Source organism: Chiloscyllium plagiosum, unplaced genomic scaffold, assembly GCF_037043375.1.
Source record: "Chiloscyllium plagiosum isolate Xiang-an unplaced genomic scaffold, Cpla_swu_hap1 HiC_scaffold_26, whole genome shotgun sequence".
In the NCBI taxonomy this organism is placed as follows: domain Eukaryota; kingdom Metazoa; phylum Chordata; class Chondrichthyes; order Orectolobiformes; family Hemiscylliidae; genus Chiloscyllium; species Chiloscyllium plagiosum.
This window is the reverse complement of record NW_028270164.1, coordinates 41,701,541-41,723,258: the sequence shown is the minus strand read 5'-3', so window position 1 is coordinate 41,723,258 and position 21,718 is coordinate 41,701,541. Positions and strand designations below refer to the sequence as shown.

General features: G+C 40.1%; 1 protein-coding gene across 1 annotated transcript in view; it reads left to right on the top strand.

Annotated features, from left to right (window-relative positions):
• The window catches only part of LOC122563262 (signal peptide, CUB and EGF-like domain-containing protein 3), a 367,101-nt gene extending 350,352 nt beyond the window's left edge, over positions 1-16,749 (top strand). Inside the window, exons 20-22 of the mRNA XM_043716904.2 lie at positions 9,157-9,309; positions 10,500-10,579; positions 15,526-16,749. Coding sequence (XP_043572839.1) covers positions 9,157-9,309; positions 10,500-10,579; positions 15,526-15,678 — 386 coding nt within the window. The 3' untranslated portion in view covers positions 15,679-16,749. The remainder of the gene's footprint in view (positions 1-9,156; positions 9,310-10,499; positions 10,580-15,525) is intronic.
• The last annotated feature ends 4,969 nt before the right edge of the window (positions 16,750-21,718 follow it).

The window sequence follows — 21,718 nt, the reverse complement described above, 5'->3', positions numbered from 1 at the left end:
CTTGAATACATTCAGTGACTTGGCTTCCACAGGCTTCTGTGGTGGAGAATTCCACAGGTTCACTACCTGTCAAGAAAGTTTTCCTCATCTCACTCCTAAATAGGCTATCCCATATCCTGAGACTGTGACCTCAGCAAGACTCCCCAATCAGGGAAAATATCCTCCTTGTATGTAGACTGTCCAGCCCTGTCAGAAATGTATACATTTCTATCAAATGCCCTCTCATCCTTCTAAATTCTGGTGTAAACAGGTCTAGTTGAACCAATCTTCCTTCATAGGGCAATCCTGCTATTCCTAGTATCAAAATATGAACCCTCCACTGCCCTACCTCTATAGCAAGTATATCCTTTCCTGCACAGGGAGACCAAAACTGCATGCAATACTTAAGGTATGGTTTCGCCAAAGCTCTCTATAACTGCAGTCTGATATCCCTATTTCTGAGCCCTGGCAATGAAGGCAAATATTGCAATCCTAATTGCTTGCTGTACCTGCCTGTCTATTTTAATTGACTGGTGTGTAAGGACACTAGAGATCCCTTTGTACATCCACATTTCTCAATATATCACCATTCTGTTTTTTTAAGATTAAAGTGTATAACTTCATATTTAGCCACATTGTACTGCATCTCTTGTGTTTGCCCACTTATTCAACTTGTCGAAATGACCTTGAAATCTTCTTGCTTCCTCCCCACAACTCACTCCCCCATCCAGCATTTTGTCATCAGCAAACTTGGGAATGTTGCATTTGGTCCCCTCATCCAGGTCATTTATATTAATCATTCACTGTAGCCGAAGCACTGATTATTGTAGTAGCTGCCTGCCAATCAGAAAAGATCTCTTTACTCCGACCCTCTGTTTCTTGCTTGTCAACCAATTTCCAAGCTATGCTAATATATTACTCCCAACCATATGTGCTTTAATTTTGCCCCCAACTTCATTTGACAGCATTCTGACAACCCAAATACATTACATGCACTGGTTCTACCACATCTATCCTACTGGTTACATTCTCAAAAAAACTCCAATAGATTTGTTACACAAGGCTTTAGTAGTGACCTGTCAGGTATCACTGGAGTCAGGGAGGGTCCCAAAGGACTGGAAAATCACCAATGTAACCATTGTTTAGACTAAGGCAAAGGATGGGAAATTATAGACCAATTAGCCTGACTGTATCATTGGTAAGATTTTGGAATCCATTGTGAAAGGTGAGATTTCTGAATACTTGGAAGTACATGGTAAAACAGGACAAAGTCAGCATGGTTTCATCAAGGGAGGTCATGCTTGACAAATCTGTTAGAATTCTTTGAGGAGATAATGAGGAGGTTAGATCAAGGAGAGCCAATGGATGTCATCTATCTGGATTCCAGAAGGCCTTTGACAAGGTGCACACAGTAGGCTGCTAAGTAAGATAAGGGCCCAGGGTGTTGGAGGCAGGATGCTAGCATGGATATACGATTGGCTGTTTGGCAGAAGGCACAAAGTGGGGATGGAAGCCAGTGACTAGTGGTGTTCCACAAGGGTAAATGTTGGAACCACAACTTTTCACGTTATATGTTAATAATCTGGGTGAAGGAATTGAGGACATTCTGGCTAAATTTGAAGATGATACAAAGATAGGTGGAGGTGCAGATGGTACTGAGGAGGCAGGGAGGCTGCAGAACGATTTAGACAGGTCAGAAGAGTGGGCAAACAAGTAAGTGCCTGATGAAATACAACATGAGAAAGTATGAGGTCATGCACTTTGGTAGGAAGAATAGATGCATGGACTATTTTCTAAATGGGGAGAAAGTTCAAAAGATTGAAATGCAAAGAGACTTGGGAGTCCTGGACAAGGATTCTCTTAAGGTAAACTTAAAGATTGAATCAGTAATTAGGAAGGCAAATACGATGCTGTCATTCATCTCGAAAGGACTAGAATGTAAAAGCAGAGAGGTACTTCTGAGGCCTCAGAAGGCTCTGGTTAAACAACTTAGATTCATAGGGAAGTACAGCACAGAAACAGACCTTTCAGTCCAACTCATCCATGCCGACCAAATTTCCTAACCTAATCCAGTCCCATTTGCCAGCACTTGGCCCATATCCCGCTAAACCCTTCCTACTCACATACTCATCCAGATGCCTTTTAAATGCTACAATTGTACCAGCCTCCACCACTTCCTCTGGCAGTTCATTCCATACACACACCACCCTCTGTGTGAAAAAGTTGCCCCTTAGGTCTCTTTTATATCTTTCCCCTCTCACCCTAAACTTATGCCCTCGAGTTCTGCACTCTTCCACCCCAGGGGAAAGACTTTGTCCAGTTATCCTATCCATGCCCCCCATGATTTTATAAACCTCTATTAGGTCACCCCTCACCCTCCAATGCTCCAGGGAAAACAGCCCCAGCCTATCCCTGTAGCTCAGTCCTACAACCCTGGCAACTTCTTTGTAAATCTTTTCGAACCGTATCAAGTTTCACAACATCCTTCCGAGAGGAAGGAGACCAGAATTGCATGCAATATTCCGAAAGTGGCCTAACCAATGTCCCGTACAGCAGGAACATGACCTTCCAACTCCTATACTCAATACTTTGACCAAGAAAGGAAAAGTCTCTTTGATCAGGAACACGCCCTAGAATCTTACTATTAAGTATATAAGTCCTGCACTGATTTGCTTTTCCAAAATGCAACACCTCACATTTATCTAAATTAAACTCCATCTGCCACTCCTCAGCCCATTGGCTCATCTGATCAAGATCCCATTGTAATCTGAGGTAACCTTCTTCGTGTCCTCTACACCTCCAATTTTGGTGTCATCTGCAAACTTACTAACTATAACTCCAATGCTCACATCCAAATCATTGATGTAAATGATGAAAAGTAGTGAACCTAGCACTGATCCTTGTGGCACTCCACTGGCCTCCAGTCTGAAAAGCAACCCTTCACCACCACTCGCTGTCTTCTATCTTTGAGCTAGTTCTGTATCCAAATGGCTAGTTCTTCTTTATTCCATGAGCTCTAACCTTGCTAACCAGTCTGCCATGGGGAACCTTGTCAAACGCCTTACTGAAGTCTATATTGATTACGCCTACCGCTCTGCCCTCATCAATCCTCTTTGTTACTTCTTCAAAAAACTCAATCAAGTTCATGAGACATGATTTCCCATGCACAAAGCCATGCTGACTATCCGTAATCCATCCTTGCCTTTCCAAGTATGTGTAAATCCTGTCCCTCAGGAATCTCTCTAACGATGTCAGGCTCACCAGTCGGTGTTCCCAGGCTTTTCCTTACCACCTTTCTTAAATAGAGGTACCACGTTAGCCAACCTCCAGTCTTCTGGCACCTCAACTGTGACTATTGATGATACAAATATCTCAGCAAGGGGCCCAGCAATCACTTCCCCAGCTTCCCACAGAGTGTTAGGGTACACCTGATCAGGTCCTGGGGATTTATCCACTTTTAGGCATTTCAAGACATCCAGCATTACTTCCTCTGTAATATGGACATTTTATCAAGATATCACCATCTACTCCATCACAGTCTATATCTTCCATGTCTTTCTCCACAGTAAACGCTATGCAAAATACTCGTTTAATGTCTCCTGCATCTCCACACATAGGCTGTTTTGCTGATTTTTGAGGGGCCCTATTCTATCCCTAGTTATCCTCTTGTCCTTAATGTATTTATAAAAATTCTTTGGATTCTCCTTAACCCTATTTGCCAAAGCTATCTCATGTCTCCTTTTTGCCCTCCTGATTTCCTTCTTAAGTATACTCTTACTGCCCTTATACTCTTCTAAGGATTCTCTCAATCTCTCCTGTCTATTCCTGACATATGCTTCCTTCTTTTTCTTAACCAAAATGTCAATTTCTCTAGTCATCCAGCATTCCCTATACCTACCAGCCTTTCGTTTCACCCTAACAGGAGTATACTGTCTCTGGACTCTCGTTACCTCATTTCTGAAGGCTTCCCATTTTCCAGCCGTCCCTTTACCTGTGAACATCAGCCACCAATCAGCTTTTGCAGGTTTTTGCCCAATACTGTCAAAATTAGCCTTTCTCTGACTTAAAACTTCAAATTTTAGATCCGGTCTATCTTTTTCTATCACTATTTTAAAACTAATAGAATTATGGTCGCTGCCCCCAAAGTGCTACCTCAGTCACCTGCCCAGCCTTATTTCTGAAGAGTAGGTCAAGTTTTGCACCTTCTGTAGTAGGCACATCCACATACTGAATCAGAAAATGTTCTTCTCCATCTAAACCCTTAGCACTATGGCAGTCCCAGTCTATGTTTGGAAAGTTAAAATCTACCATAACCACCCTATGATTCTTACAGATAACTGAGATCCCCTTACAAGCTTGTTTCTCAATTTCCCACTGACTTTTAGGGGTCTATAATACAATCTCAATAAGGTGATAATCCCTTTCTTATTTCTCAGTTCCACTGGATGTGTTCTCAGGAATATTCTCCCCAAGTACAGCAGTAATGCTATCCCTTATCAAAAACACCATTCCCCCTCCTCTCTTGCCCCCCTTTCTGTCCTTCCCATAGCATTTGTATCCTGGAACATTAAGCTGCCAGTCTTGTCCATCCCTGAGCCATGTATCTGTAACTGCTGTGATATTCCAGTGCCATATTCCTAACCATACCCTGAGTTCATCCACCTTTCATGTTAGACCCCTTCCATTGAAGTAATGCAGTTTACTTTATCAATCCTACCTTGTTCTCTGCTTTGTCCCTTCCTGCCCCGACTGTTTGACTCGCTTCTTTTCCCAACTCTACCAGTCTCAGATTGATCTCTTTCCTCACTATTTCACTGGGTCCCATCCACCCCTTGTTTAAATCGTCCCAAGCAGCTATAGCAAATCTCCCTGCCAGGTGGGCGGCACAGTGGTTATCACTGTTGCCTCACAGCGCCAGAGACCCGGGTTCAATTGCCACCTCAGGCAACTGTCTGTGTGGAGTTTGCACATTCTCCCCGTGTCTGCGTGGGTTTCCTCCGGGTGCTCCGGTTTCCTCCCACAGTCCAAAAATGTGGAGGTTAGGTGAATTGGCCATGCTAAGTTGCTCGTAGTGTTAGGTGAAGGGGTAAATGTAGGGGAATGGGTCTGAGTGGGTTGCTCTTCGGAGAGTCGGTATGGACTTGTTGGGCCAAAGGGCCTGTTTCCACACTGTAAATAATTTAATCTAATCTATATTAGTCCCCTTCTAATTCAGGTGCAATCCATCCTGCTTATAGAGGTCACTTCTACTCCAGAAGAGATTCCAATGATCCAAAAATGTGAACCTTTCTCCCATGCACCAGCTCCTCAGCCACGCATTCATCTGCCCTATCCTCCTATTCCTCCCCTGACTAGCTCGTAACACTGGGAGTAATCCAGATAGGCCCTGCCAGACCTCTTTTTTTAAAATTCCTGCCTAACTTTCTATATTCTCCCTTCAGAATATCATCCTTTTCTCTTCCTGTGTGGTTGGTTCCAATGTGTACAATGACCTCCTGCTCGTCTTTCTCCCCTTTGAGAATATTCTGCACCCTCTCAGAGACATCCTTGATCCTGGCACCAGGGAGGCAACACACCATTTTGATATCTTGCTGCTGGCTGCAGAAATGCCTCTGACTAGAGAGTCCCCTATTAAATTGATCACTTGGAACCCGACATACCCCTCATTACATTAGAGCCTATCTCGATACCAGAAACTTGGCTGTTCATGCTGCATTCCCCTGAGAGTCCATAAACCTGTACATTTTCCTAGACAGCATACTTGTTTGAAATGGGAATAACACTACCTGCCTACCCCTCCTACCTTACCTGGAGTTAACCCATCTATCTGACTGTATCTGCAGCTTTTCTCCCTTCCTATAACTGCGATCCATCAGACCCCCTAGCTCTTGTAAATTCCTCATTGCTTCTAACTGTCGTTCCAATCAATCCATTTGATCTGATAGGATTCACAACCAAAGACACTGCCTACAGACATAATCCTCAGCAACATGTAAACTTTCCCTAAACTCCCACATCCAACAAGGAGAGCATATCACTCTACTAAATGCCCTCTTTGTTCCTTCACATCTACAGACCCAAAAATAGCATCGTCGATATGCTCTTTTAAAAAAAAACTGTGCTCCAGGCTAACTTAGTACTTTCTGTTTATATTTTTAAAATTTAATCAAGAGACAGATCTTAATAAAACATATAATCAAGGAAGAACCCACTCTACTCACTACTGTAGACTTAGAGCAAGGTTACATGGTAAAAACTATGCACTTATCTGTTCCTGTGCTGTGAGCTCTCCCACACAGGTTCCTCCAAGATCAGTTGTGAATTTCACTGTGTGTTAATTTTTCCTCGACACATTCCAATGTCCAGAGATACATGAATTTAAACACCAAAGGCAGTAACTGTGCAGATTCATTGCTGTGTCAGTTAACAGTGTAGGTTTCTTCTCTCTCTCCCTTGCTCACCTTGTGCTCGCTGTCTTTGTCTGTCTTTCTCCCTTTTAAAACTGCCATTGTTTTGCTTTTTTTTCTCCAAAGTTCCAAAACAATGCAGCAGCATATAAAACACTAATTCCTCCTCCTGGAATTCAAGGAAATCACCTCCAAAACCTAAAATACCTCAAAAAAGGAGCAGCTCTTACAGCCACAATTTTTTCCCATCCTCCATCTTGGATTACCCAGAATCCCAGTTAGAGTATTGTGAGCAGTTTTGGGCCTCATATCTCAGGAAGGATGTATTGGCCCTGGAGCGGGTCCAGAGAAGGTTCGTGAGAATGATCCCAGGAATGAAATGCTTAACATATGAGGAATGTTTAAGGATTTTGGGACTATTCTCGATGGAATATAGAAAGATAAGGGGGATCTGATTGAAACTCACAGAATACTGGATGGCCTGGACAGAGTGGCTGTTGAAAAGATGTTCCATTGGCAGGAGAGATGAGGACCCGACGGTACAGCCTAAGAGTAAAGGGAAGACCCTTTAGAACGGAGATAAGGAGAAACTTCATGAGCCAGAGAGTGCTGAATCTGTGGAATGCATTGCCACAGAAGGCTGTGGAGGCCAGGTCATTGAGTGTACTTAAAACAGAGATAGATAAGTTCTTGATTGCCAAGGGAATCAAAAGTTATGGAGAGAGAGTGGGAAAATGGGGTTGAAAAACCTATTAGCCATGACTGAAAGGCAGAGCAGGCTTGATGGGTAAATGGCCTAATTTCTGCTCCTATGTCTTATGGTCCTATGGTCTAACGATTTACCTTTCATAAAGCCACGCTAGCTTTAGCCAATCTCATTAAAGCTCTCCAATCGCATCTTTAGAATAGACTCTAACATTTTCAAAATCATGAACAGGTGTGATAGAGGTGAGGAAGATTATGGGAAGAAACTGTTTCTGCTCTTAAAAAGATCAAGAACCAGAAGGCACAGATTTAAAATGATTTGCAAAAGGAGCAATGTGATCTGGGGGAAAAAGTTTTTCACACAGCAAGTACTTAGGATATACAATGCACTGGCTGTAAGTGTGGAAGCAATTTCAATTGAGGCATTTAAGAGGGCATTGGATTATTATTTGAATAGAAACAATGAACAAGGGTGTGGGGAAAATAGAGGAAGCTGGGCATAGGTAACGATGCTCACTTGAAGACCTGGTGCAGTTACGATGGGCCAAATGGCCTCCTTTTGCACCATGCCACTTCCGTGATCTGTGATTCTGTAAACTTGCCCTACTTCTAACCTTATGATAGAATAACGGATGTTACCAAAGAAGCTGAGGATGGTTGGCCCTAGGATAGTACCCTAAGGAACAGGTACTGACATTTGTGCTGTTCCCCTTGATTTCCAGTGACTTCAGTTTTGCTGGGGCTCCTTGATGCTCTACTCTGTCAAATGTTAAAGGGATTGAGTTTAAAAGCAGGTTGGTTATGTTGCAGCTGTACAAGGCGCTGGTGAGGCCATACTTGAAGTATTGTGTACAGCTTTGGTCTCCTTACTTGAGAAAGGATATACTGGCACTGGAGGGGGTGCAGAGGAGGTTCACTAGGTCGATTCCGGAGTTGAGGGGTCTGATTTATGAGGAGAAATTGAGTAGATTGGGATTATATTCATTGGAATTCAGAAGATTGAGGGGGGATCTGAAGGAAACATATAAAATTATGAAGGAAATAGATAAAAGTAGAGAGGATGTTTCCACTGGCAGGTGAAGCTAGGTCAAGAGGGCATAGCCTCAAGATCAAAGAGATTTGGGACTGAATTGAGAAGGAACTTCTTCACCCAGAGAGTTGTTAAGCTATGGAATTCTTTGCCCAGTGAAGTAGTTGACACTACTTCAGTAAGTGTTTTTAAAGATAAGGTAGATGTTTTTGAATAATAAAGGAATTAAGGGATATGGTGAGAGCACGGGTAAGTGGATCTGAGTCCATGAAAAGATCAACCATGATCCTATTGAATGGCAGAGCAAGCTCAGCAGGCCAGACAACCTACACCTGCTCCTAGTTCTTACTTTCTTGATGTCAAAGGCAGTCACTCTCAGCTCACCTCTGGAATAAAGCTCCTTTGTCCATGTTTGGACCAAAGCTGTACTGAGATTTGGACCAGGTGGAACCCAGACTGAAAGACAGTGAACAGGATATTTCTGATTAGGTACCATTCGTTTGAGAGTAGACTTGTCAGACAGTGGTTTGTTTGGATTAGTCCTGCTTTTTTGGACAGGACATCCTGAACAATTTTCCATATTTGTGTGAATTTTGAGGACTGTACTGGAACAGCTTGGCAAGCAGTGTGGCAGGTCCTGAGGAATTAAAAGTCTTCAGCCAGGATGATGTAATTTTTGTTGTATCTAGGATTACAGGAATTTTGTGTAACGTAGTCATGTGTGAAGAAAATGGGTATTTGTTGTGATGCATTATATCTTCATGGATTTTGCCAGTAATCATAGCATGCACTAACCTGAAAAGTGTTTGATTTTTAAAAATGCTGTTGCATTTTACAAAAATTATTGCCTGAGCCAAGGCTTTCAGGAGAGGAAAGGAGAAAATGGGGAAATAAAATCATGAAAATGAATTGTCGATTTTTAACATGCCTTTTTCGTTTTTACATTTTAGATGAGAAAGTTTGTAAAATTCCAAACAGTTTTTAGTAGATTTTTTTTTATTGCCTATTTTCTCAAAATTGAAATTTCTTTCATAGCTTCGCCTACTTCAATTACAACATATGAAACTTGCCAGACCTACGAGCGGCCAATTGCCTTCACTGCCAGGTCCCGCAAACTGTGGGTCAACTTTAAAACTAATGAAGCAAACAGTGCCAAAGGTTTCCAAATACCTTACGTCACCTATGATGGTGAGTGAGTTTTGTGGTGTGTTGTTTTTATCAGAAGCTGTCATGAGTGATGTTGTACCCAGGACAGTGTTGAGGGAATGCATAATTGTTGAAAGTTTTGTGTTTTGAATGAGGCCCTCAGCAAAGGTCCTGTCTGCTTTCTCAGATGGAAATAAAAGATCTACAGGACTACTTTGAAGACAAGCAAGGAGTTGTCCTCAGACCACCAATCAAATATCTTTTAAAAAACATGATCTACTGAGCACTGTTTGTTGGGGCTTGTTATGAACAAATTGGCTGCTGGATTTCCTACAAGACAGCAGTGACTAACATGATAAAAGTATTTCTTTGGCTGTACAGCATTTTGGGACTTAACCTCATTAAGTATTGTTTAGCTATGTTTAGAAGAGGAGTCTTTCTTTTAGAATGTCCCTCATTCTCACTTCCTTTAATGCCTCTCTGAGTTGTTGCACAAATTCTTTCAGGGAGGTTGGTGCTGACTAAGGATGTTTATAATGGAATTATTGGATTTTGCCTTTGAGACACAGTTGCGCTATTACAAAAAAAAGGGCACTGTAAAACACTAAGACCCATGTCCAATCTATGAAATAAGATTTGAATTCACAACCTTCTGTCTCAGAGGCACAAGTATTTCCAACAGATACGCAGTTGACACATCAGGGAAGCAGGAATATTGAATCCACAATGCTAATTAGGCATTTCAGACTCTGGTTGTAATAAGGCTTAGAAGCAGGGCAGCAACAAGAAAGAGCAGCTGGAATTAAAAAAGAAAAAATATCTGCTGGAAATGTAAATTTTCTGCAAACACTAAGAATAGTGTAAACAGTGCTGTATCATGAATGATTATAGTATCTGCATCAACAGCATGAATAGTATTCAGGGTCAGCTGTTTGCCTTGTTTATGTATTGGAGGTCAGGAATTCAGGAATTTTTTTAATCCCTTCTTTGTGAACTTTGTTAAATTTGTAACTGCACAGAGAAACAATATTGGAAGTTTGAAATATAAACATAAAATGCTGCATAAATTCAGCTGCTCTGGCAGCATCTGTGGAGAGAGAAACATTTCTCGTTAACATTTCATTAACATTTCTCCAACATTTCCTGTTTTTATTTCAGATTTCCAGCATTCACAATATTTTGCTTTTAAATATGGGAGATTTGTTTTACTAACTTTTACATTTCTTTTCTAGAGGACTATGAGCAGCTTGTTGAAGACATTGTCCGAGATGGTAGATTATATGCTTCAGAAAATCATCAAGAAATTTTAAAGGTGAATTACCTCTTGGATGATTAGAATACAATCTTATACTTTTACATTTAGATACTAAGTATCTTCCCTTATTTCTTTTTCATCCTAACCTTTATGATACTTGACATCCAGGGTTCTGCAGGCTTGGTCACATCCTTTGTCTTCAAAGGAACATATTTGTCCAGTACACTCACTATTTCCTCCTTGAATGCATCCCACTTCTCTGACATATTTTATCAGCAAGTTGTTGTTCCCTTTCCACTTGGGCCAGGTCATATCTTAGTAAACTTAGCCTTTTTCCAGTTACAAAGTTTTATTTCAACCCATTTTTATCCTTTTCCATAACTTTCCTAAATTGTATGTTTAGTCACTATATCCAAAATGCTCCACCACTGACATTGATCCAGAATTGCCCCATTCCTTGATAGTACTTTTCTATGTACTAGTTGTAAAGGTTCTCCTGGAATTAATTTAAGAAATTTGCTCCACCCTTCCTTGCATACTAAAATTATTCCAGTTAATATGTGGGTAGTTAAAATCCTCGACAATTACTGCCTATTATTCATAAAGTCATACACATAAAAACAGGTCCTTTGGCCCACTATGCCTACTATGCTGTTGCATTTTAAGTGCTCATCCAGATGTTTCTTCAATGTTGCAAAAGTACCTGCCTCCATCACCCTCTCAGCAGCACATTTGATATTTCTATCAAATTCTTAGTGAAAAAAAAATTCTCAGATCTTCTCTCAACGACTTACTCCTCACCTTAAACTTATGCCCTCTGGTTTTAAGACACATCTACCATTAAGAAAAGATTTACACTATATCTATGCCACTCATAATTGTGCATATCTCAATCAGATGCTCCCTCAATCTCCTCTGCCCCAAGGAAAACAACCCAGCCCATCCAGTCTCTTCTCATAACTGGGATTTTTCATCCCAGGCAATAAGCTGGTGAATCTCCTCTGTACCCTCTCCAGTGCAATCATGTCCTTCTGATAGTGTGCCAACCAGAACTGCACACAATATTCCATCTGTGGCCTAACCAGTGGTTTTTAAAATTGTAACAAGACTTCCTTGCTCCTAAATTCTGCACCCCGACTAATGAAGGCAAGTATCTGTATGCTTTCTCCACCACCCTGTCTATCTGTACTGACACTTCCATGAATCTATGGACTTGTACACCAAGCTCCCTTTGTTCCTCAGCACTCCCAAGGCACCTACCAATGACTATGCATGTCATAGAATCACAGAGATGTACAGAACGGAAACAGACCCTTCAGTCCAACTCGTCCATGTCGACAGATATCCTAAGCTAATCTAGTCCCATTTGCCAGCACTTGGCCCATATCCCTCTAAACCATTCCTATTCATATACCCAGCCAGATGCCTTTTAAATGTTGTAACTGTATCAGCCTCCATCACTTCCTCTGGCATCTCATTCCATACACACACCAGCCTCTGTGTGAAAATGTTCCCCCTTAGGTCCCTTTTATACCTTTCCCTCTCACCCTGAACCTATGCCCTCTAGTTCTGGATTGCCCCACCCTAAGGGAAAAGACCTTGTCTATTTATCCTATCCATGCCCCTCACGATTTCATAGACCTCTATAAAGTCACACCTTAGCCTCCAATGCTCCAGGGAAAACAGCCTCAGTCTATTCAGCCTTTCCCTCTAGCTCAAATCCTCCAACCCTGTCAATATTCTTGTAAATCTTTTCTGAACCCTTTCAAGTTTCACAAGGGCATAGGTTTAGGGTGAAAGGGGAAAAATGTAAAAGAGACCGAAGGGGCAACTTTTTCATGCAGAGGGTGGTGCATATATGGAATGAGCTGCCAGAGGAAATGGTGATGGCTGGTACGATTGCAAAATTTAAAAGGCATCTGGATGGGTATATGAATAGGAAGCGTTTGGAGGGATATGGGCCAGGTGCTGGCAGGTGGGACTAAATTGGGTTGGGATATCTGGTCGGCATGGACGGGTTGGACTGAAAGGTCTCTTTTCGTGCTATACATCCCTATGACTGTATGACCTGGAAGGTGGGTTTGGGAGCTTGGTGGAGGGCGAAGGCATGAGAAGTATCCATGGGACACCGTTAGAAGTGATGGAAGAGTGGACCAAAATGTCACAGAGAAAACGGCCCTGTGAAATGTTGACAATGGAGGGGAGGGTGGTAGCTTCTTCCTGGAGATAGCAGAAATGGTGGAGGACATCATTTGAATGTGGAGACTAGTCAGGTGGAAAGTAAGGACAGTGGGAATTCTATCATTTCTGTGGGAAGAAGGGGAAGGAATGAGAGCAGACGTGCGGGAGATGGGTCAGACATGACTGAAGGCTTCAAGCACCCGACCCCACTCTGCCAAGGACATGCTGGTCCTGGGCCTCGTCCATCGCCACAGTCTAACCACCTGATGCCTGGAGGAAGACCACCTCATCTTCTGCCTTGGGACCCTTGAACCATATGGCATCAATGTGGACTTCACCAGTTTCCTCATTTCCTCTCCTCCCACTGGACTGAAGGATCTGTTTCCGTGCTGTACATCTCTATGACTCTGTGACTCTAAATCCTTTTCCAGCAAGATAGTTTGAGTAGCTCCTGTGTCTCATAGTTATATGAACTTAGCAGTGTCATTTGAACAAAAAGGTTACCAATCAGATAGCACCAGGTTATAGTCCAACAGATTTAATTGGAAGAACTAGCTTTTGGAGCACTGCTCCTTCATCAGGTGGCCCCACAATCACCTGATGAAGGAGCGGCGCTCGGAAAGCTAGTGCCTCCAATTAAACCTGTTAAACTATAACATGGCGTTGTGTAATTTGTAACTTTGTAACCCCAGTCCAACACCGGCATCTTCAAATTAGAACAAAAAGGTGTTATCCTTCTTTTTGACAAAATCCCATCTATCTTATTCACTTGCAGTGATAGTGGTTTTAACTTCCGGTTTCCTGGTTGTAGTAACAACTGCAATTTGATTCATAGTATTTTCCTTTTGTGCTCCTTTTTCAGAATCACACATAAGACTCAATAAGTCCTATGCTTCCTTTGCAACTTTCAACTTTCTGAAAGAAGGTGTCCCACTTTATAACAATGGAAGCATTTTGACTTCCAATTTTCAACTTCACCCTCAGCATTTTTCTTTCGCATCTTGGAACATTTCCGTCTCATCCTTTCTTTACGCTATCTACTTGCCTTCCTTTCACTCACTCATCCTCTGTCCTCCTTGAGTTTATGGAGGTAATGAGAGAAGGTCTCAATTCATGGATCAACTGATAATTTGTCCACCAATACTGCTATCTGTTCAGCAGTTGCTACCCTCTGGTCTTTAACATGGGTCCTAATTAGAAATAGTAGTGAGTTTTTAATTTTTTTCTATTTTCTTTCCTGGTTGCTAAACGTTAACTACCAACAATTCATATACAAGGACATCCAAATAACAACATCTACTTATCCCTTTCTCACCTTTTTTTAAAAAAATCTTGTCATAACATTTTTCCTATCAAAGCGGATAATTCTATATAGTCAACTGATAGCAAACCCCTCTGTGGTCAGCAAGTAAACTATAGCTGCTTGTGAACATCAAGGTTCAGATAAGAAGATTGATGAGGGCAGAGCGATGGACGTGATATATAAGGACTTCAGTAAGGTGTTCGACAAGGTTCTTCATGGTAGGCTGATTAGCAAAGTTAGATCTCATGGAATATAGGGAGAACTAGCCATTTGGATGTAGAACTGGCTTGAAGGTAGAAGACAGAGGGTGGTGGTGCAGGGTTGCTTTTCAGATCGGAGGACTATGACCAGTGGTGTGCCACAAGGATCGGTGTTGGGTCCACTGCTTTTCGTCATTTATATAAATGATTTGGATGTGAACAAAGGAGGTATAATTAGTAAGTTTGCAGATGACACCAAAATTGGAGGTGTAGTGGACAGTGAAGAAGGTTACTTCAGAGTATAATGGGATCTTGATCAGATGGGCCAGTGGACTGAGGAGTGGCAGATGGAGTTTAATTTAGATAAATGTGAGAGCTGCATTTTGGAAAGGCAAATCATAGCAGGATTTATACACTTAATGGAAAGGTCCTAGGGAGTGTTGCTGAACAAAGAGACCTTGGAGTGCAGGTTCATAGTTCCTTGAAAGTTACCTCACAGGTAAATAGGGTCGTGAAGAAGGCGTTTGATATGCTTGCCTTTATTGGGCAGAGCGTTGAGTGCCGGAGTTGGGAGGTCATGTTGTAACTGTATAGGACATTAGGCCAATATTGCAATATTGTGTGCAGTTCTGGTCTCCCTCCTATCGGAAGGATGTTGTGAAACTTGAAAAGGTTCAGAAAAGATTTATAAGGATGATGCCAGGGTTGAAGGATTTGAGCCACAGGGAGAGGCTGAATAAGCTGGGGCTGCTTTCCATGGAATGTCGGCAGCTGAGAGGTGACCTTATAAAGGTTTATAAAATCGTGAGGGACATGGATAGGGTAAACAGATAAGGTCCTTTCCCTGGGGTGGGGGAGTCCAGAACTAGGGGGCATAGGTTAGGGTGAAAGGGGAAAATTTTAAAAGGTACCTAAGGGACAAATTTTTCATGCAGAGGGTGGTGCGTGAATGGAGTGAGCTGTTAGAGGAAGTGCCGGAGCCTGGTACAATTGCAACATTTAAAAGGCATCTGGATGGGTATATGAATAGAAAGGGTTTAGAGGGATATGGGCTAAGTGCAGGCAAATGGGACTAGATTAGGTTAGGATATCTGGTCAGCATGGTCAAATTGGACCGAAGGGTCTGTTTCTGTGACTCGAAGATCTGATGTTGAAATTACTGTGTAGTTTTTTGAAGTAAATTTTACATTAGTAACAAAGTGAGAGGTTTTGCAGTGTGGTATTTGAAGAATGGTAAGATGAGTATTACACTTAGAGCTTACATCATACGTGCATAAATTAAACAGAATGGTATAACCAACTTTTCTTTAATCTAACAGGACAAGAAGCTGATTAAAGCCCTCTTCGATGTACTGGCACATCCACAAAATTACTTCAAGTACACAGCACAAGAGTCCAATGAGATGCTACCAAAATCTTTTATCAAACTGCTTCGTTCCAAAGTTTCCAGCTTTCTAAGGCCCTACAAATAGCTTGACAGGACAAAGGCAATAAAATGACCCACTGAATTTTATTTTTACAGCTTTGTAACCATAATATTTCACTATGCTGACTTTTTTTGTGGCTTTCTTCAAAAGGATCCCAGTTCACACTTCACTGTACATTATTTATAGCTCTCAGTCCATCATAATGAAGACTGTTCATTCCTTATATTTATGTGTACGCTGGTATATATGACTGCTGGGAGCACATCCAAAGCCTGCTCCGTATGCAAGCATACTTTATGCACTAGGACTTTCTGTCTGCATTGTGTGTTTTGTTTTCCCTGTATAAGAAAAGAAAGTGCAATGATTTCTTTCTCCTGTTGGATGTTTGAATGGAAGTTTTTTTCTACAGAAAGATGACAATATTTATATCTGCAAGGAAGCCTTTTTCGTCTCCACTGCAGTGTACCTTGACACCACCTGCAAATCACATCATAAAGAAAAGTGACAGGATTGCAATGTTGCGCATTAATAATTTTGGAATTTATTTGCACTTGAGAATTGTATTTGAACCTGTACAAAAGTTTGGATTTTGTATTGCCATTTTTAATTGAATTGAAATATTCACACTTTGTGTTGTTTTTCCTTTTTTATGCTGGTTTGTCCTGATTTTTTCTGATGCTCAATATTGTATCAAACAGTACAACTGGAACACAACCATTTGTTTAACAAAAAGGAGCTTACAAATCTCCAAGAATTTTAAATTGCAAGTATAGTTCTCGTGATGCATAAACTAGCCCTTTCAGCCCTAACTTAGGTTAATGCTCTGGTACATTGATGTCATTTTAGTGCAATTTTGGTAATCTTCTTCCAGCATATGAAATGTAATTCATGTTTTTCAGGCAATTTATTTGTTCACCTTATAATCTATATTGAGGTACAATTGAGTATTAGGAACATTACAATACAAAAGATCCTGAATTAAAATGCAAATCATGCATTAAAAGTAGTGCATATAATGCATCCTCAGTAAATATGTAAATGTTTATAGCCATTGAAAGAAGCACATTTTAACGTGTGAAACAGAACACTACAATGTGAAATAATCGATCAATGGAAGCTCTATAATGGGAGAGCAATATAGGCCCTTCAATAAGTTAGGATACTGTAGGTTCTATTAAGAAAATGTCCAGGACCATTGAGAGGAGGGGAAGGGCAGTTGTCCTGGGCCCAATTGTGCAAAGGCCCAGCATGTATGACATGTATATATCCCAAAATCATGGCAAGCTGGTCAATTGTAGAAAAAATTTTAAAAGCCTTAAATAGTACTTTTTTTTTAAAAAAATCTCCCGATCGACTTCTCCCTCTCCAAGAAGGGCAATTGTAGTCAAAGGTAATGAGGAGCATTTGATTAAGCAAAGAGGCTAGTCACAGAGGGAGTCACAACACAGCATTTAAAAAAAAGGGAGAGAAGAAAGTCAGGGAAGGAAAGCAAAAACTTTTAAATAATGGTTATTTTTGGGCCAACAATTCTGCCATTAGAAGAAGGATGCCAGTTTTGTAAACTTAAGTTGAGCAAACTGGCAAGCAGGTATCATTTTCTTGTAATCTGATTTAGTCAACTGCTAATTGGAAAGCATCTAGTGTTTTTTTGGAAACTAGTACACTGCTTTATTTTAGATTGAACAAAGCTGCAAAGTAATCTGTCCAAACTAATTAATCAATTAGATTTTCCAGCATACTTCTGAAGGGGTTGGATTTCTTTGATCTCCAGTTGCTAACTTGGATTATTCAATGCACCAAGTTTGATAACTGAAGACTAGACTTGCATTTAGTAATTTTGATCTCTGGAGTTTTGCTATCACCACTCCACTGCCTACTAATCAATTATTTAAGTTGGGTAAAGCATTTAGATTTGTTCATTTCAAATAAATTCAAACCCAAAAAACAATTAGCATTACAAGCTAAATATAATTGATTATGAGGATAAATATACATGTAGCATTATTGATCCTTGATCAAATGATATATTAATTGCCATTTATTAGTTATAAAACCTAAGTTAGATAAACTGATTGATTCTGTGAATATTGCTCCCAGGAAATCATTCTGCTGTCCTGAAAAATAATTTTGTTTCCTTGTCACATTAAAAATATTTTAATGTCTGCCTTCGGTAATATTATCACATAAACACTAGATTTGCTGATATTAAATTTTCTCTGCTATCTTAATGAGGGATAAACTCATTAATAATAAATTCAAATTGAGAATAGTAATTTCTACCCTTTGAAGTCTGCACAATCTTCATTTAGAAGTATTCTACATTTCTCTTCAACTATGAGCCTAAATTAGCAAATTTGTCATGTGGAAGTCTAGAGGAACATTTTAGTGTGCCATTTGTGATTAGAGAACAACTTCACATTTTTGTCTGATTCCCGGGGGAATTGAATTGAGCCACTGAATATCAACTTGATTCGAACCTAGAATAGCCATTGGAAACACAGAAAATAAAACTTTCAGGCTGATTATTTTGGGTTGGATTTGAACACAGATGCCCGGAATTAAAGGTCAGTGTATCTTATTGTACTGAGCCCACTGTTAAATACTTCATTCCACTTTATTGATTAAATATTTCTTTTACGTCATTGTGGCTGGCATGGCTTATGTTTGCACAAGGATATGAATAATATTAGACCACTATAAAGCAGATGTTTTAGAAGGATAGTAACTATTAGCAGGATTTTCTAATGTTTTTCTGTTGAATTATTACAATAATTTTAAAATGCGCTAAAGCCATGTTTCATTTATAAAGTTCATTCTCTAGTGAATCTGACTGTCATTTCAAGTCTAGGATGAACTTTATTTGTTTAAACACTGCAAAAGCAATGTCAAAATTTGGCTCTTTAGCAGCAAGTTTTAGGCCATTATGACTCCATTATCCTGACAGCATTAAATATATCTCAATATGTTCTTAAACTCATGTCCTTCTGTTTGCTTGGCAATACAGATGCAAACAAGAGGGGTGTCAGGTGTGACAAATGTCACTGGAGTCCTCCTCAAACACTGGAGGCTGGAGCTTCTGTGCACTGTGGGCAATAGTGTGTGGATGACTGTTGGCTCCCAGAATTTGGGCCTGTTTTAGAAATGAGTGTCTGAAAAGTTCAAAAACGTAAACCAGACACTTGAAGTCTGACTCATCAAATAGAAGTCTTTTTAAAGAGGTGGTTGTAAGATTACTAAGACTATCTACCATTTTTGATCAGCAGCAAAGTAAACATCAGAATTAAAGCTATGATCTCAAATTTGCCCTCCCCACCACATTTCTATTCCGCACTGCCTGGCTTTGGATTGTACAAAAAATTAGCAATGTTTGTAGTGATGGGGAGGAGGGAGCACCTTTGACTGATTTCTGCTTTCCTACCTGTAAACCAGGCTGCTCACTTTGTCCTGGATAGAAGTGTAAAAGGGATGTTTTTTGAAATGTATTTGAATTCAAGGCACTTAGGGGAGGGGGGATTTAACTACTGCTTGCTTCAAATGGCTCTGTACATTAAAAGAAAAACCATAAATATTACGTCAGTAACAACTGGACTGCAGTGGGTCAAGTGCACATGTTTTTTAAGCAGGAAATGGCTATTTCACATTGTAATTTTTTCCACTGTCTGATGTGTGTACAAGTACAGTTCACACAGTGTAAACGGTAACATATATATGAAATATGAGAAATCAAGGCCGCCTTTCCTGTTTCCCCTGTAACTAAATTTTAATTTTGTATGATAAACTCTGTGTGCACTCCTGATGGGTTAACTAGCTAAATCCACTGACTCATTAGATCAAAAACTCTTGAACCCATCCCCAGTCAGTACTAAATTAGTTGATTACATCCAGGCAGGGAACTGATGGTGAAAACATCAGTCAGTGGACTGGTCCCTGCTGGACAGCACACATGCATGGACAATGTGTAATGATATACGTAATTGGGCTCAGCTGTGATGCTGCACCAAATAGCCTAGTGTGCTCATTAACTGGGTACAGAGATTTGCTGGTGGCTGTAAGAAATGTAACTCAGCAGGAGACAAGAAAGTAGGATTTTTTTTAAAATACAGAAAACTTGTTCCTTTGGCATGTTAAATAGTTTAGTGGCTGACTTAACAGGAGCTGATATTGACGTTTACACAGGTTAATGTGTGGAAGTTGTTGCCTTTTACTCTGCGTGAACTGTAACTTATCCAGGAGATTCAAAGTTGCATTTTGTAATACTTCAAATAAAAGTAGTTTTATAAATGTACTCTTTTTTAAAAAAAAAGTGTTACAAATTACAAAAGATTTTGTTTCTGTTTCATGCTGGCACAATAAAAATTCCATTACTAAAATTACTTACCAAATGATGGTTGGATGAGAGCAGGTTTTGCTAATATTCTAAATTGAGAAGTATCGATATTTGAATCTAGTCCTCATTTAATTGTTTTGGAATTGTAGGCTGCTTTATTGTAGGCTGCTGTAAAGCTTGCCTGGTTTCATCATGTAACACGTTCAATGATAAAAAATAGCACTTTCAGGCTGAGGATCAGTATTTTCACCAATTGAATATTCACTATGAAATTTCCTGTTGGAGGCTTATCTGGGAAACCACACCTGAAATTACATGAACATGTGCACCCATTTTACTGATGTCTATTTGGATATTAATATATTGCAATTTTTATTGATATTATGCTGGATGTAAATTAGCCATAAATCAACTGGGACCTAAGGAAAGTGCTGCACTCACCACCTTTTACCTATGAACATGAATATTTCAAGCCATCTCTCACCTTTTAATATCAGCCACAGTTTATAATATGCAGTTGGTGAAATTCTTCAATTTTTGAACGTGACACCATCAAAAATGCACTCAAACAGATCAATTTCAGTGAGCATATTTTACTCTAAAGTATACCTCAAAAACTGCAATAAGGGATCAGAAAATGTTTTGTTTTCTGCTATGCCTAATGTTGGATTTATTTTACAATTAATCTGCTTCAAAATGGGTGTAAGAAATGCATGTATGGGTCTTTCCTCTAGAGTGGGGTGCACACTTTGTAATGAGGTGACATGCATTTTCTTTTATTCATTGATTTCACTGAAGTATGAGTATTTATTGTCCATCCTTAATTGCCCTTGAGAAGGTAATGGTGACCTGCCTTCTTGAACTACTTCAGTCAGTTTGGTATCAGAACACCCACAGTGCTGTTACGGAGGAGTTCCAGTATTTTAACCTGGTGACATGGAAGAAACAGCAATATATTTCCAAGTTCGGATGCTGACTGGCTTTGAGAAGAACTTGCAAGTGGTATTATTCTCATATGAGTACTGCCCTGGTCTTTCTAGATGCTAATGGTCATGGGATGGGAGGAAACTGTCTAAGGAGCCTTGGTGAATTCCTGCAGTACATCTTGTAGATATGCACACTTCTGCTACCATAGTAGCAGGTGCGAAGGACTGAGGAAATGATCAGTATTGTGTAAAACGTGACCCAAATTTCCTTAATCTTTTACATCTGATGTTATACTCCAGTTACATCTCTTGAAGCAAAGATACAGAAAATACAATTCCCTAAATACTTTGACATTGTCAACTCTTGAACAATTATTTTAAATGTGCATAAAAGGGGTATAAAGTAATTTAAATTAGATTGCTGAAATAAAAGCATACTTTAAATACCTTGTACACAAGAAATAGTTGTATCGTGAAAAAAAAATAAGATCTAATGACTAAAGTTTGCATTCAATTATTTTTCTTCAAGTTTTGTAAAATCTTAAATCATACCCCACCCTCTCAGGGCAAAAATGGAAGGTCAGTCAGTCTTGCCAGTGATGTCCATAATTCAATGATGAATCATACATAATTATAGATCAAAGAAATCCTTTGTCAGGATGGCTGAAACCCCAGATCATTAGTTGGGAACAGTAAAGCAGACTATCACACTAGTTATGCTCCAGATAGGAAGGGGAATACAACTTTTATGAACCTAAACACTGCAAAAAGGGGATTAGTTAGCTTAGTTGGCTGGACATCTTGTTTGTAATGCACAACATGCCTACAACGT